This window comes from Zosterops lateralis (assembly GCF_965231275.1).
Source record: "Zosterops lateralis genome assembly, chromosome: 10".
Taxonomy (NCBI): domain Eukaryota; kingdom Metazoa; phylum Chordata; class Aves; order Passeriformes; family Zosteropidae; genus Zosterops; species Zosterops lateralis.
In genome coordinates, this window is record NC_139770.1 from 15626896 (window position 1) to 15640024 (window position 13129).

At 40.3% G+C, this 13129-nt stretch overlaps 1 protein-coding gene across 3 annotated transcripts in view; it reads left to right on the forward strand.

The window, feature by feature from the left end:
• The window catches only part of PID1 (phosphotyrosine interaction domain containing 1), a 97134-nt gene that overhangs the window by 38281 nt on the left and 45724 nt on the right, over positions 1-13129 (forward strand). For all 3 annotated transcript variants that reach the window (XM_083869092.1, XM_083869093.1, XM_083869091.1), the window contains exon 2: positions 5236-5382. In XM_083869092.1, the coding sequence (XP_083725218.1) occupies positions 5236-5382 (147 nt within the window). The remainder of the gene's footprint in view (positions 1-5235; positions 5383-13129) is intronic.

Consider the following 13129-nt stretch of genomic DNA (forward strand, 5'->3'; position numbering starts at 1 on the left):
ATTTGTTTAACAAGAAATGGATCAGAGATGACATTTATCTGTACTGGACAGATTGGCTTTAAACAAAACAAAGCCTTGAAATGGATCAGTTTTCATATAGATCAGAGTTCTTGCCTTGCTCAAAGCTGGAGGCTTGGGGTTGGGTGGTCCTCAGCTCACAGCTGTGCTCATGTAACTCATGGGGTAACCACAGTGCTGAAGGTCTATTGTGTTGTCATCCCCTCTTGTACCTATAGACTGGATATGCTGGTAGTCAAATTCCAATGGGAACAGGCGAAAAGGAACATCTGTACTTTCTAAAATTCTCTTGTAGTTCAGTTCACTTTGTTGTGTCTTTCCTGTCCTAGGCTGCTTTATCTTTCTGTAGGATGCTGTAGAAATGCTCTGGGTTCATTCCAGAACTAAATGGGTTTCAGAGGTAGAGAGGTACTTGTGCTGAAATAGTAAATTGTAGAAATTATTTTTTAATTTCCCTTCATCTTTTGCTGATGCACTAACATGAATTTCATCTGGGAATTCCCTTGTAGGTGCTGTAGAAGGATGAATTGCCCAGAGGACTGCTTCTTGTTCTGGCAGATCCCTCTTCCAGAGTCCTTGAACTTCTAGAATAACTCTTTTTCATAAGTTAACATCCCATCATTTTTGGGTTTGAATTCAATGTGCATCAGTGTGCACTTTGGCAAAACTGGCTAAGTACAGGTCATCTGGGAATGTGATGCTAGTTTACACAGTCATGTGTTGATTGTAATGCTGTTGTTAAGAGAGAATGGGGGATGAGGGCTAAGGTGCTGAAGACTTTTCTTTGAATCACCATGTTGCAACCCATTCAACCTTTAAAATGTATTTATTTTGCTTAACTCTTGTTGCTGGATTACAGATTACAATGAGTTACAGTCCCCTCTTTCTTGACGTTTATTTATATGCTGCTGTCCAATATATAACCCTTTCTTAGATTTTTGAATTTGGACCTTTATTTCCATCAGAAAAATTAAAAGATCCACTAGACTTGGCTGCTGAATACTCAATATTGTGAACAGCAGTGACTATTTTGTCAAGACCTGAAGATGAAGAGTGGTATTATTACAAATTTTAGTGCGTAATTTTCTCCTCCAAGTAATGTTTCCTTGCATGGAATCATAGTTATTTTCTCCAAGATATTTGGCCTGAGTTCTGGAAGTGACTGTACTTTTGCTGACAAACTAAACCAAAACCCAAATGCTGTTAATTTTTTAGTTTTAACCACAACAGAAATTGTTCCTGAACTAAATATGCAGCACGTAAAATTTGCAAGTTGCGTGTTCTGAACTAGTTAGTCTAGAGCTAATGTATGACTTTCGAGCTGATAACAAAATATATGTTAAACAACATAGAAGTTCTTTATTCTTATATTCAGTTAAATGGTAGCTAAGAGTGTTGGTGATGGCAGAGTTTTCATTGAAATAGGGAGCACTTTGAGGGTCACCAGGGAGGCAAGAGGCAGTACCTGTGTAGTGACAGTCTTAGCCGGTGATGGGTTTGAGCTACCAGTTATGCACCATTTAGTCTTCTTCTGCAAGGGGAAAGGATGCCATTAAGATGGGTAAACTAAGCAAAATAAACTGATGGAACTTGAATCCTTGAATAAACAAAACTATGGTTCTGAATTAACATAATTGTCCAGTGTTATTGGCAGCATTAGTTAAATTTTGCTCTGAATGATATAATGTTCGGCAACTAGGAAAATACAATGCTAATTATGGGTCTGATGCTTTCTTTGGCATTTAAGGTATTTTCATTTGCTCAAGGTATTTTTAAACTTACTGCCAGTTTCTTACTGTTATGTTACTCCTTGCATTTCTTTCAAATATAAAGTCATATCAGTAGCACCATCTAAATGGATAAAGAATGAGTGATGTGTAGTTTTGAGCTGTTGGTATAATCATGCCAGCTAAGAATATCTTCTGATGATGAATTTCAGTATAAGAGCCACCAAATGAACCTCGTGGTTCTGGCGCATGAAATGTGAATGGTATAATGTTCCCTGAAACTTTATTCACTGGATTGCCAAAGTCATGCTTTTCAAGAACTTTGTGAACTTAAAACACTTTAAAGAAATATTTCGAGTTCACAGCAGTGGAGAGTGAATGCCTCTTCTCAAAAAATAGGTTGGCTACTGTTATAGGTCAGCTTTTGCCAACAGTTTCTGCAGGAGATGCCAGTTTGGAGTGGAAACCCAAGAAATGGGTTCAGCAAAGCAGTTTATCCTGTTCTTGGCTTAAAGCACATGAATAATCGCATTGACTACCCACGTGTGCTTTACAGTGACTGCTCACATAGTGAAAGTTAGGCATGTGTTTAAATAACGTGCTTATTTGGGGGCTCCCTGCATGGTGTCTGCTGGCAGAGATTTGATTTTCTTATGGCAGCCATCACACGACCTGTGCAGGGAGCACAGCGTGGTCTGCATTAGCCCTGTGGGCCAAAGCAAAGGCTATTTCTGCATCCACCCCCAGTCCTTCCTGCACTTCTCTGGCAACTGATCAGCTGTTTGCTGCCAATTGTGCTCTCGTGTTTTTGGCACCCAACTGCTCCAACTTGCTGCTCATACAAGTATTGAATTGCCTTTGTAAGGCACAGAGTAGGCTTTTCCTTGTTTAAGATTGTATATGTGGTTGTTATGACATGAAAAAAAGATATTGCCATAGTTTTCTTCATTTTGGTCAAATTGTGCCCTTTCTGTCAGTAGTCCCATTGAAGTTTATAGAGATGTCAGCAGAAGAGACGAGCCATTTTGTAGGTCCAAGCTCATTGCTCAGGAGGGCTAAATGGAGTTTTTTATACCTGTTGTCTAATGGAAGCACCATTCTTTACTGGAGACACCCTCTTAATATATCATTTATGGGAATAGAGCTCTTTCAGCACTCAAGGGAAGGAAAAGTTAAATGCTAGGACAGGTTCCTCAACCTGATTATTTTGCAACCATTATCTCTGTTGATCCAAAATTGGCTCACTTTGAAAATAGTATGACTTAAGGTTAATAGTACATTTTTTTCCATCTCTGCCTTCCTCTCCCACCCCCTGCATCCACAAGACAGCAGCAGAAAGCCCTGGAGGCAGCATTTCCCCAGGCTTGAAAAGGGATCATTTGCAGAGGAAATTGCTGCGACCCGTGCATGGCTGGGTCTGAGCTCCAGAACCCTTTGCCTTCTACAGATTTTCTCTTTCAAAAATACAAGCTCAGCAGTAGGTTAGCAGACCTAGAGCCTATAGATGAAAGCAAGTCAAGCTGTACTAGACAGCAGTTAGTGGGACCAGCAAGCCCAGCACTGCTGGTAATCAATGCTGCTCCTTCAAACACAACATCTCAAACCTTCCACTTGCTTTGTACTTGTCATGGCTTTTTGCCTGCTGTCCAGCCTTTGCTAACAACTCTATTGGAGAGGCCTAGGAAACTCCAAACAAAACGCTGTTAATTGCAACCTAAAGGTAAAACAAAGTAGGTTTTCTGTCAGTTTAGTAATCCTAGCTGTCAAAGAGCTCTGTTATCTTCAGAAACATGTCAGAGAATATCCTTTAACGTATAATCATCTTAAATGGAGTACTTTTTTGCTGGAGCTGTGTTTGGGAGAGTGAATGGAGTAACGTGTAATATGACCAGATGAAAAATAGTGTGAGTAGAGCGCTTCACTGGGATGAAAACTTGAATGCTTGCACAAATACCACAGAGACCGTAAAGTATTGCTGTTAACAGGCTTCATGTAACTTCATGTGTGAAATAGGTAAACAAGTACTATTTTCACAAACTGTGAGTGTATATGCCTTGAACATACTTCTAAGAGTGTTTGAATTGCTGTACTTCCAGTAGCCTAACAATTATTACACCTAAACACTGACAAACCAAGGACTAAACTGTTTAAAAAGTGCATCAACAGGCTTTCAGTTGGCACATGATAAAGTATTTATGATCTGGTAGCAAGTTCATTTTCAAAGGAATATTCATATCCACAAAAAATCCACAGAAAACCAGCATAGTATCTAAATAGTTGATTGATCCCCTGTGTATAAATAAAATGTTGAATAGACTCTCTCTTCATCTAAAGCACAGGACTGAACAAGGACCTGTGTTGATTTTCTAGCTCCGATAGAGCTTGAATGGTTCTGGGAAATCACTTTTTCTGCAAGCCAGACCCTGTAATGTTTGTTTGCCTTGCAGAGGTAAAGTGGAGACAGAAAAGGGGTGGCTGCAAAGCAAGTTAAGAATCTCCTATCAAAAGTTAGAACAAATGGTTGTTTTGATGAAAGTAATCTGGAGTCATTGCACACATGTCTAATAACTGCTGCTTGATAAGAGTCAACTTACAAAGTTTTGCTAAAGTCATATTTCACTAGACAATGCTGTGGCATGTTACTACCTTGATTTGGTTCATATCTGCATTTTTTCTCCCTTAGATAAGTAGTAGCATGTGAAAATGTTCAGTTTTTCAAATGAAGGTCAGTTCACAGAAACATCTAAATGTTAAAAAAATTTCTCTTGACTCCCCTGATTCCACAAAATTGATTTGGAAGTCTTCCAAGGATTGACTTTACTCACTAAGCAATTGCTGAGAAACTTTAAATTTGATCACTTTACTGTCCACTTGGATAGTTCTTCACCTAAGCCTGGGGAGTCTGTTTAAGAAAGTGAGAAGTTTTGAGTGACATCTATTCATTGGTACCAAGAGTGACATTTACATTGGAGACTACAGGAACTATTGCTTACAAAGGAAGAGAATATAAAATTCACATGATAAAGGCAAACCAATGAGGGATTCAGCTCAGTGGGAATGGTAACATCTACAAAGGTCAATGAGATGAGATTTAAGTACAGAGGAAGGAGAACAAGGATGGATGAATCCACAGTTCTTTTAATGGTCTTTGATCCCCTGTTCTTTCTCCCTGTAGGCATTAGTAGAGGAACTGGGTTCATGAACAGCTTTATTATATAGTTGCCAATGGTCAGAGGTTGAATTTAGGCCCTTTGTGGAACAAATGTGAATTGTAATGAATCCTTTCACTTTGTGTATGTCTTTTTTAATTAAAAATAGTCTTCACATTGCTGATAGTAATGAATGTTCTCAAGTCACAGAACTTGTTAACTCTCCCCAGGAAAGCTTGCGAGACATTGAACAGCAAGTGAAACATGCAGACACGTCCAATTATTAACTCTCAATTTTCTGCACTAGAACTGGAGGTAATTTATTTTCTTTTTCTGTTTAGCACTTTCAGACCATGTTAAAGACTAAGTTGAATGTCCTAACTCTCCGTAAAGAGCCTCTCCCGACAGTGATCTTCCATGAACCAGAAGCCATTGAGCTGTGCACCACCACCCCCCTCATGAAGACCCGGACTCACACTGGATGCAAGGTACTTGGAAGTATAAACTGAGGGAGTGAGACCACTGTGGAGGTGTCCCATGTGATTGTGAGAACTCTAAGGGGCCCTAAGTAGGCAACACAGTTCTGGAAATTCCATTAACTGCTACTATCACTATAAAGTTTCTGAATCAAAAAATCATTGAGCATTCTGACCAGAAATTTTGGGCATCAGGAGGAAAGAGTTTGGGTTACGTGTCATGATGCAAATTTTGGAGGATTTCTAATAGCCTGTGATGAACTGCTGGTTGTGAACACTGACATTATTTCTGTAAGGGCTAGTGTTGCAGCTTAAAACTTGAGTTTCGTGTAGTTGGGTTTTTTTTCTTTGTTTGTTTGGGTTTTTAAAGATAAAAAAGAAGAAGGGGGGCAGGAGACTTAAGTCTTGATTTCGTTAAGAAACAAGATGAATTTGCTCAGTTACATCAAAGCAGAGCTTCTGCAAGGCTGTTCCTCTTTTTAAAAATTTAATTGCTTAAGAGTCTTGAGTGTATTCTTCTGTGGTAAGAAACCATATAAAAATAGGAAAAATCTGCTCTGTTTGAATCTTTTCTTGGAGTAATTTTGCTTGATCACAGAGCTCTCCAGGCCTTGCAGGGCCATGGGCAGCCTTGCAGACTGAGCTGGGTACCAGTCTGGCCTGGGCTGCCAGTTGGGACTTGGCAACCTGCACCCAGCCTGGCTGCCAGTTGTAGGGAGTGTCCACCTGCCCTTGAGGATCTTAGTGAAAATGGAGACAACTGGGCTTCAGACTCCCCTGCTCTGTAAAGTGGTAACTCCAGGAGAGTTGTTGCTTGATGCTGTGTGTGCTGGATAAGATCCAAAGTGCAATTAAATGTCCTAAACTCCTTCCCTGCCACAGTGTGTACACAAATACATGCACACACGCTCTTCCCTGCTGGGGGATCTGATGTGAGTGAGGTGGGGTGGGAAGAAATTGCTTTCCCCTGCTTCTCTTGGCATGCTGTACTTGAGCACCTCCAGGCCTGGCACTTCCTCAGCAAAGTTTCTTCTTTGTGTCACTTCCCAAGTGTTTGACTCTGACTGTCACAATAGCCAGGAGCAGGACTCTCTGCTGAGTGTTGAAGCAGAGCTGCCCTGTGCTGATGGAGAGGAATGCAGGGGAAGCAACCCTAATATGCTTTGTATAGTAGCTTGCAGCATCTGCTCTTCCATGATGATGCTTTTTGTCCTTTATGTTGAGATATAATGAATTTTTAGGGATTATTAGCTATGATCAAAATGGTTTACAAAGTATCTGGCTTTCACCCCTAGTGAGAGAGGTCAGGCATAATAATGCTTTCTGAAATCAGTTTATCTTTGTGAATGTGTATAGAATTTAAATGAAGCTTTTTATTCAACTTACAGTCCTTCATTTGGAAAAGAATTGCAGGGAGATGTTGAACCCTTCAGTGAAGAGAATCTCATTCTATATTTAGATGTCTTTTATTTATTCATTTATTTTTCCTGCAGTATAGCATAGTAGTGCTGACTAGGGAACATCTGCTACCACAACACTCCCATTTTCCTTCTTGCACTGTTTTCCCTTCTTCCCTTCCCCTATAGCTAGTTTATCTCCTGTCAGTGCGGGAGTCTTATGATGGTTCTGGAGTAGTGGCCAGGCCCTCTTCAGGTGATTCAGCTGTTGTGATTTTCAGTACCTGCCTTGGGAAGATGATTCCATGTGTATGTTGTTCCTGTGGCTAAGAAATCCTCTCCTGTTAATAATTGAAAGGCTTCAATTTTACCCAGTCTCTGTAGTCCCTCTTTTTTCCTGACTAAATGTGTTCCTGCCAGCTGTTAATAGATAATTAACTTTCCTGCCCACTTTCCCTTCCAATTATTATGTTTTTGCTGATTGATTCAATAGTAGCATTGCCATAAAAAAGCTAGAATTTTATAAAATAGTTTTTTGCTCTGTCAGATCTGATCTATTTCTGTTATTCTGGATGTAAGGCAGGAGATGCTGTGGTGTTGCTGGTACCACCAGGCCTGTCTGGTTCTTAGACTTGGGCTTTTCAGGCAAGAGCACTGCATCCAGTTTCTACTTGCTTTCATGAGTCACACTTTTTTGATCCTTAATCATTTTATTCCTCTTGACTGAAATCCCTCCAATTTTTCTGTGTAATCCCATTAATGAGATAGCATCATTTGCCTGACAGAGGCTCCAGACATCTAATTTTATTGCACAGTTTTAACATAAGCCTCAGCTGGCACCATCTTGTTGTGAGAACTTGACACATGCAATTGCTTTGCTGTTTAGAGGTCTGGGCATTGGTTTTTTGATGTAATTGCTCTTTTACTTGTCCATTCATCACAAGGGAGGCTTCTCTTTTTGCTTTCATTTGCAGTTAGCTGCTGAATTTTGAAGAAAATACCCTTTTTTTTTGCTGAGATCTAATCTTATTTAGTAATTCAATGGGATGGTTTTAAGAATAGCAGAGAAATGTCTAGTTTGAAGTAATCTATGGGAACCACTACCAAATCTGGAAAGTTAAACAACTGAACAAATTCAGAGAGCTTTTCTTTCTCATCCAGTTCCACATCTGATGCAATCTTTTTGCCATCGTGGTTTCTCAAATATATTTTTTATTTATAACAGAAGGTTTAAGACTCATTCCTTCTGTAACTGCATCTCTGTGCCTGCCTACTTGGATCTGATGTGCTTGTTGTCCTTCCCACCCTTCTAGACTCATGGGCATGATTTCCAAAGCAGGAGAAATGGATAGTGTTAGCACTGATTTGCAGCACAGAGCTTTAGGTGCACACATTTGAAGGTTTGTGGTGCTGGTTGCTCAGTCAGGTAGGTTGATTTGGGGGCCCTAGTTCCCAAAGGGCACCTTCCTGCCCTCCTTTGCCCACCAGCCCTGTTTGCAAATGGGGAGTGACAGCCCTGGGTTCAAAGTGGTGCAGCCCCACGCAGCCTAAACCAGAGCAGGATTTCTGGGTACAATAAAGTACTCAGCCTCTGCTTTTTCCTGGAGTATCATTTACTTTATTTGAACCATGGTGTATAGTAGCTGGCAGGCAGGTCTCTGGCCTGTGGAGCTGCAGCTTCTTGTCCCCCTTCAGCAGAGGATGGCGAGGCAGGGCACAGGGATGCAGTACCCTGAGAGCTGCCGTTTCTCTGGGAGACACAACTGGGGACCTGTGTGCATATCCTGCCTCTTCCCTGCAACGGGTGCGACATTTATGAATGCTGGATCACCAAGGGCTAAGGTCGGCAGTTGCTCAAATTATGGAGAAACCAAACTGGCTTATTGTGTGCCTGTAAATGTCAAGTCTCAGCCTAAGCTAAACCACCCATTCCTGAGGAATGACAAAAAAGAGTGAGAATAAATCTTTTGTTAGTAGCTGGACCACACTTTCAGTCCCAGGTTCTGATTTGATTTTATTTTAATAGAGCATGTTTTCCATTCCGGTATGAGTGTGATTTAGATGTGTGTATATAAAAAAAGTGTCCATTCTTCTTCAGATCCTAAGGATTTCAATTAGACTGTGGCTGTCCTGCTTGTAGGTATTTCATGTCACATGGGCACTCCGGTGTTTCATCTGGAAACCTCTTTTTCACTTATCCCAGCACTAAGTACCACCAGATGGAAATGCAAAATCTGGAGTACCTCCAGAAAATAAGTTACTCTCTACTCAGAAATGCCTGCTTTCTCCATGCCTTTTAACAGATTTTGTTTAAGTTCTGTGTGGTTTATTCTTCCTTAATGTCGTAATCGGCTTATATTGATTCTAATGTTTCTTGATTTCTGTCCCTTTGAGCCATGGTGATGGCACAAAGGGAGCTGCCTAAATGACTTTCTCTCTCCTGCTGTAGCTTTTCCAGGCACTGGTGCAGTAATGCAAAAGGACAGAGGTTAAAAATGCTGTCTGCAATTTTTAAAGTGGTGTAGTAGGTTTAAATTTTTTTCTCTTTTTATTGGAAGACTCTTCAAAGTGAAGTCACTGCTGAATAATCAGCACTGGGTCAGGCAATCTTATTCCTCCAGTTCCCATCAGTGGACAAGCTTTTCTCAGCAGCCTGGGAGGCTGAGAGGAGCATAAACAGTGCAAATAATTGAATTCTTACAAGTATGCTTTAATGAAATGGGAAAATATATTTTAGTGATATGGTATTTACAGGAATGATACTCATTGCTTGCCTGTCTTATTGGATTGATTTGGTGAGTTTATTAATTCAGGCTTTGTGGAAGGTATGATGTGGAAACTTCTGTGATGGTGTATCTTAAATTAAGATTGATGAAAATCTTGTTTAACAATTTGTATAAATGGCATTTGTAGGGTAATAGTGTTTGAAAACCAAGTGTTGTGCATACTGATAGAGATTTAAAAGTAGATAAGAAGTAACATAAATAAATGGAGTTTGGTCTTTCAGAATACCTTAACAACTTCACTCCCAAAGCAAAAAGATAGTGTTTCTTTTACTAAGCTGGCTGCAGGCTGGGGATGCCAGTGGGGCCAAGGCCACAGGTTGGCTTCTGTGACACCAGTGTAGTGTCAGCTGTTGGAAACCAGCCTTGGCTGGTGTAACTCTGGGGCACACCGGATGCTGATACACGTTTTTCAGCCTGTGAACTGGATTTGGGGTGTTTTCTGGGACAGCTGACCAGTGCCTGAGATGCCTTGACCTGTGCCTGGCCTCCAGCAGCAGCTCTGGTCCCTTCAGCAAAACCACAGCCTGCTGCCCTTGTTCCTGCTCTTCTGGCTTTACTGGCTGCTGCCAACTGTTTTCATTTTTCCCTCTGTCTCTCTGTCTTTCTCCCATTTTTCCCCTTTTCTCAAAAGTAGCTTTCACCATTAGAGACAGTTCCATCACCTGTGGGCCCTACTAATCAATGTCCACACACATGAAATTATCTCACATGCTTTGTGCAACAGGTTGTGCAGCAGTGCAGCAAAGACTGGAAGTTTGGTCTGCAAGGGCTAAACAGACGAATGGGGATACAATTCAGCATCATAAAGTCACTCTAGGACATTGGAGAAAGCTCATAATAAGCTTATAGGATGAATAGAGAGTAAGATTGATTGAGATTTAATTATGATCTTTAGAATCACAATGTTTCTCATTGGGATACATATTAAAAATTGAAACATTGTCTTAAAATTGCCCCTCGGACTGATTCTAATCCTTCGTGTAAGGGAGTCATTTAGGAATAACATCTTCTCAGATATTACTGCCTATTTTTGGTTTTCTGCCTTGTTAATTTTGATTGCAAAGGCCTTGCAGCAGGACTGTCTCTTACCACATACTTGCAAAATACCTCATTTTTACTCTACCCTGCATACCTCTATAGCAAATTTAGTAATGCTGTGTTGTTGCTTTTATTGGTCATTGCATTTTTAAAACTTATAATGTTGTTATTTTTTTGCTGTGGACCAGACTTTTCAAAGTTGTTTTTTCCATCATTTCTGGTGTATGCAACCTCTTCCACTGATGTCCCATCCTAATCAGCTCAGCCCGTAGTGGCCAAATCTGTTACTGCTTGAGCATGCAGGGGTACAGCATCTGCTGGGCCTTGGAGACCTTCAATATCTAGAAAATGTTTAAATTGATGAGCCATCCTCCCAGTTTCAAACAGCCCATACAGCATGGTTTTGGTGGTGGCAATTTCAGCCTCATTCCTCTTCCCCTACATTGGTCCCCAATGCCTAAGTTTTAGCTCTGGGTCGATGAAGCGTGGTCAAATGGCTTCCCTCTGCTGCCCTTAATTGTGTTACTGTTATGGGTTGGTTTTGTGTCTTCATACTGAATCAGACAAAATGCAACAAGAATACTGTTCCTCATGTCAGTACCCAGAGACCAAGGTACTCTTTACTGGTTTTGTGTCCTGTCGACTCAAAATGGCTGAAAATGCATCCATAGTCTCTCTGGAATGGTAAAATCCAGATGACATAAAGAGGTAGTTAAAAATCTTGTGTTTTACTTAAATTTCCACAAATAATTAAAAAGGCCAACTCCTGTTGAATGTTTATTCCTCTTTTGGCTACTGAAACCATAGCTGATTGGGAGCTGCACTTATGCATAAAACCACCTCACTTTATAAGTATAAAACTTAATAAAAGTTCTCTCTTTGCCCAACAGAATGGTCAAGGATGATTGTTTTGAGTGCAGCTCTAAATATAAGTCTCACTAGCTGGCTGGTCTTCATTACCATTTTGTAGGCCTGTAATATTAAGATGACCATTAACTTTAATAAAGAAACAAATTAAACAAGTGAGAAAAGCTAATTTTACCATCACTCTCTAGCCTGCTGTTTTCTTTCATCTGGGTCGGAAGCACAGTGGTTTTTTTTCATGCTTTATTAAAGGCCTTCTACTGTTATCCTTTAGCATTACTTATTTTGTATTGTGAACTGACAGATTGTTTTTCTTCTTCTTTCTCCCCTCATAAAGTGACCCAAAAGGACACACATGACTTCTTGCATGGGGCAAAGCTTAGTATCTTCACTATATTTAGATATAGATAAAGTGCTGGTTGGTGAGAGATGTAGAGGCTGTAATGATGTGTTTTCCAAAGGTGATGTGCATCAAATAAACTAATAACCCAGCATGCATGCTATATAAAGATGAACTATCGGTTTTACTTTTTATTTGTTTAGTGCTATAGAAATAAAAGAGAAAAGAAGAAGAGTAAACTGCTTGCAGAAACCTTGAAACTTGACTTTATTGGCTGAATCTTGTTTTAACATTGAAAATGGAGAGTTGGGTGTTATTTCTGTTTCAAAACATGCCTATAGGGCAAGGTCCTGCCTCATATCTGTGAAGCTGCTGAGTTTTGCTGTGGGCTCTGCTGTGGGCACGGTGGGATGAGCTGTGCAGGATGGCAGCAGCCCTCAGGCAGCCCTCACTGCAGGGTGTTTGACACTGCCTGCCCTCAGCTTAGGAAAAAGTTTCTCTTGCATATGATTTTTTTAATTACATGCATGGAAAACCCATTTATGTCAGTGAGAATTTATACTTTAAATGAGTGCAGAGGATCTAATAGAAACATGAAGGGTAGATGCAAGTGCAGAAGGTTGTTAAAGCACCGTAATGCTTCATTTCCTGATGTCCAGGAGTCTTAGGTGGAGAATATAAATTGGGTAAAGCAATTGAATTAATCTTTAACTGGGCCTGCTTTAAATAGTATCTTCTTCAGTGTTCAGTTTTGCCGTGTTGGGTGTATTTTAGCATAACTTTATTTGCTTATTGCTAAAGTGATGTTGTAAGAATAATGTGTACTGAGAACAGTGGAAGTTATGTCTTATGTCCTGTCAGATATGTTAGTGGTATTTGTTTTTTCCTTAGCATTTGCACTGGTGACATTTTTCAAGCCATGGTTCAAGTAATGGGCATCTTGTTATTCAGGAAGTTCTTACATCCCATATATTGCAGTCAGCTTGATATTTCTACTTTAACTACCTTCATAGAAGAAAGTTTTCTTCATAGAAAATGTCTGTTATCTGTGTATGGTGGAGCAACCTTGCTCTGAATATATGTATATTAATTAAAGGAAGTCAGTTTTGCCTATTTTGGTTTCCTTTTGGATTTTCACTGAGAAAGTGTGTCTCAAATAATTTTAAAGAGCTCCATGAAAAGAACAAAAACCACCACCTTGGGAGGAGAGCACTGGTGACAGGGAGGATTTCTGGGAGCTGCCCTGCATGTTTGTGGCCAGCAAAGGCTGGAAATACCCTGGGTGCAGATTCTTCTTCCTGTGGTTCCCCTTGGGTTTGCTTCCAGAGGGAGGG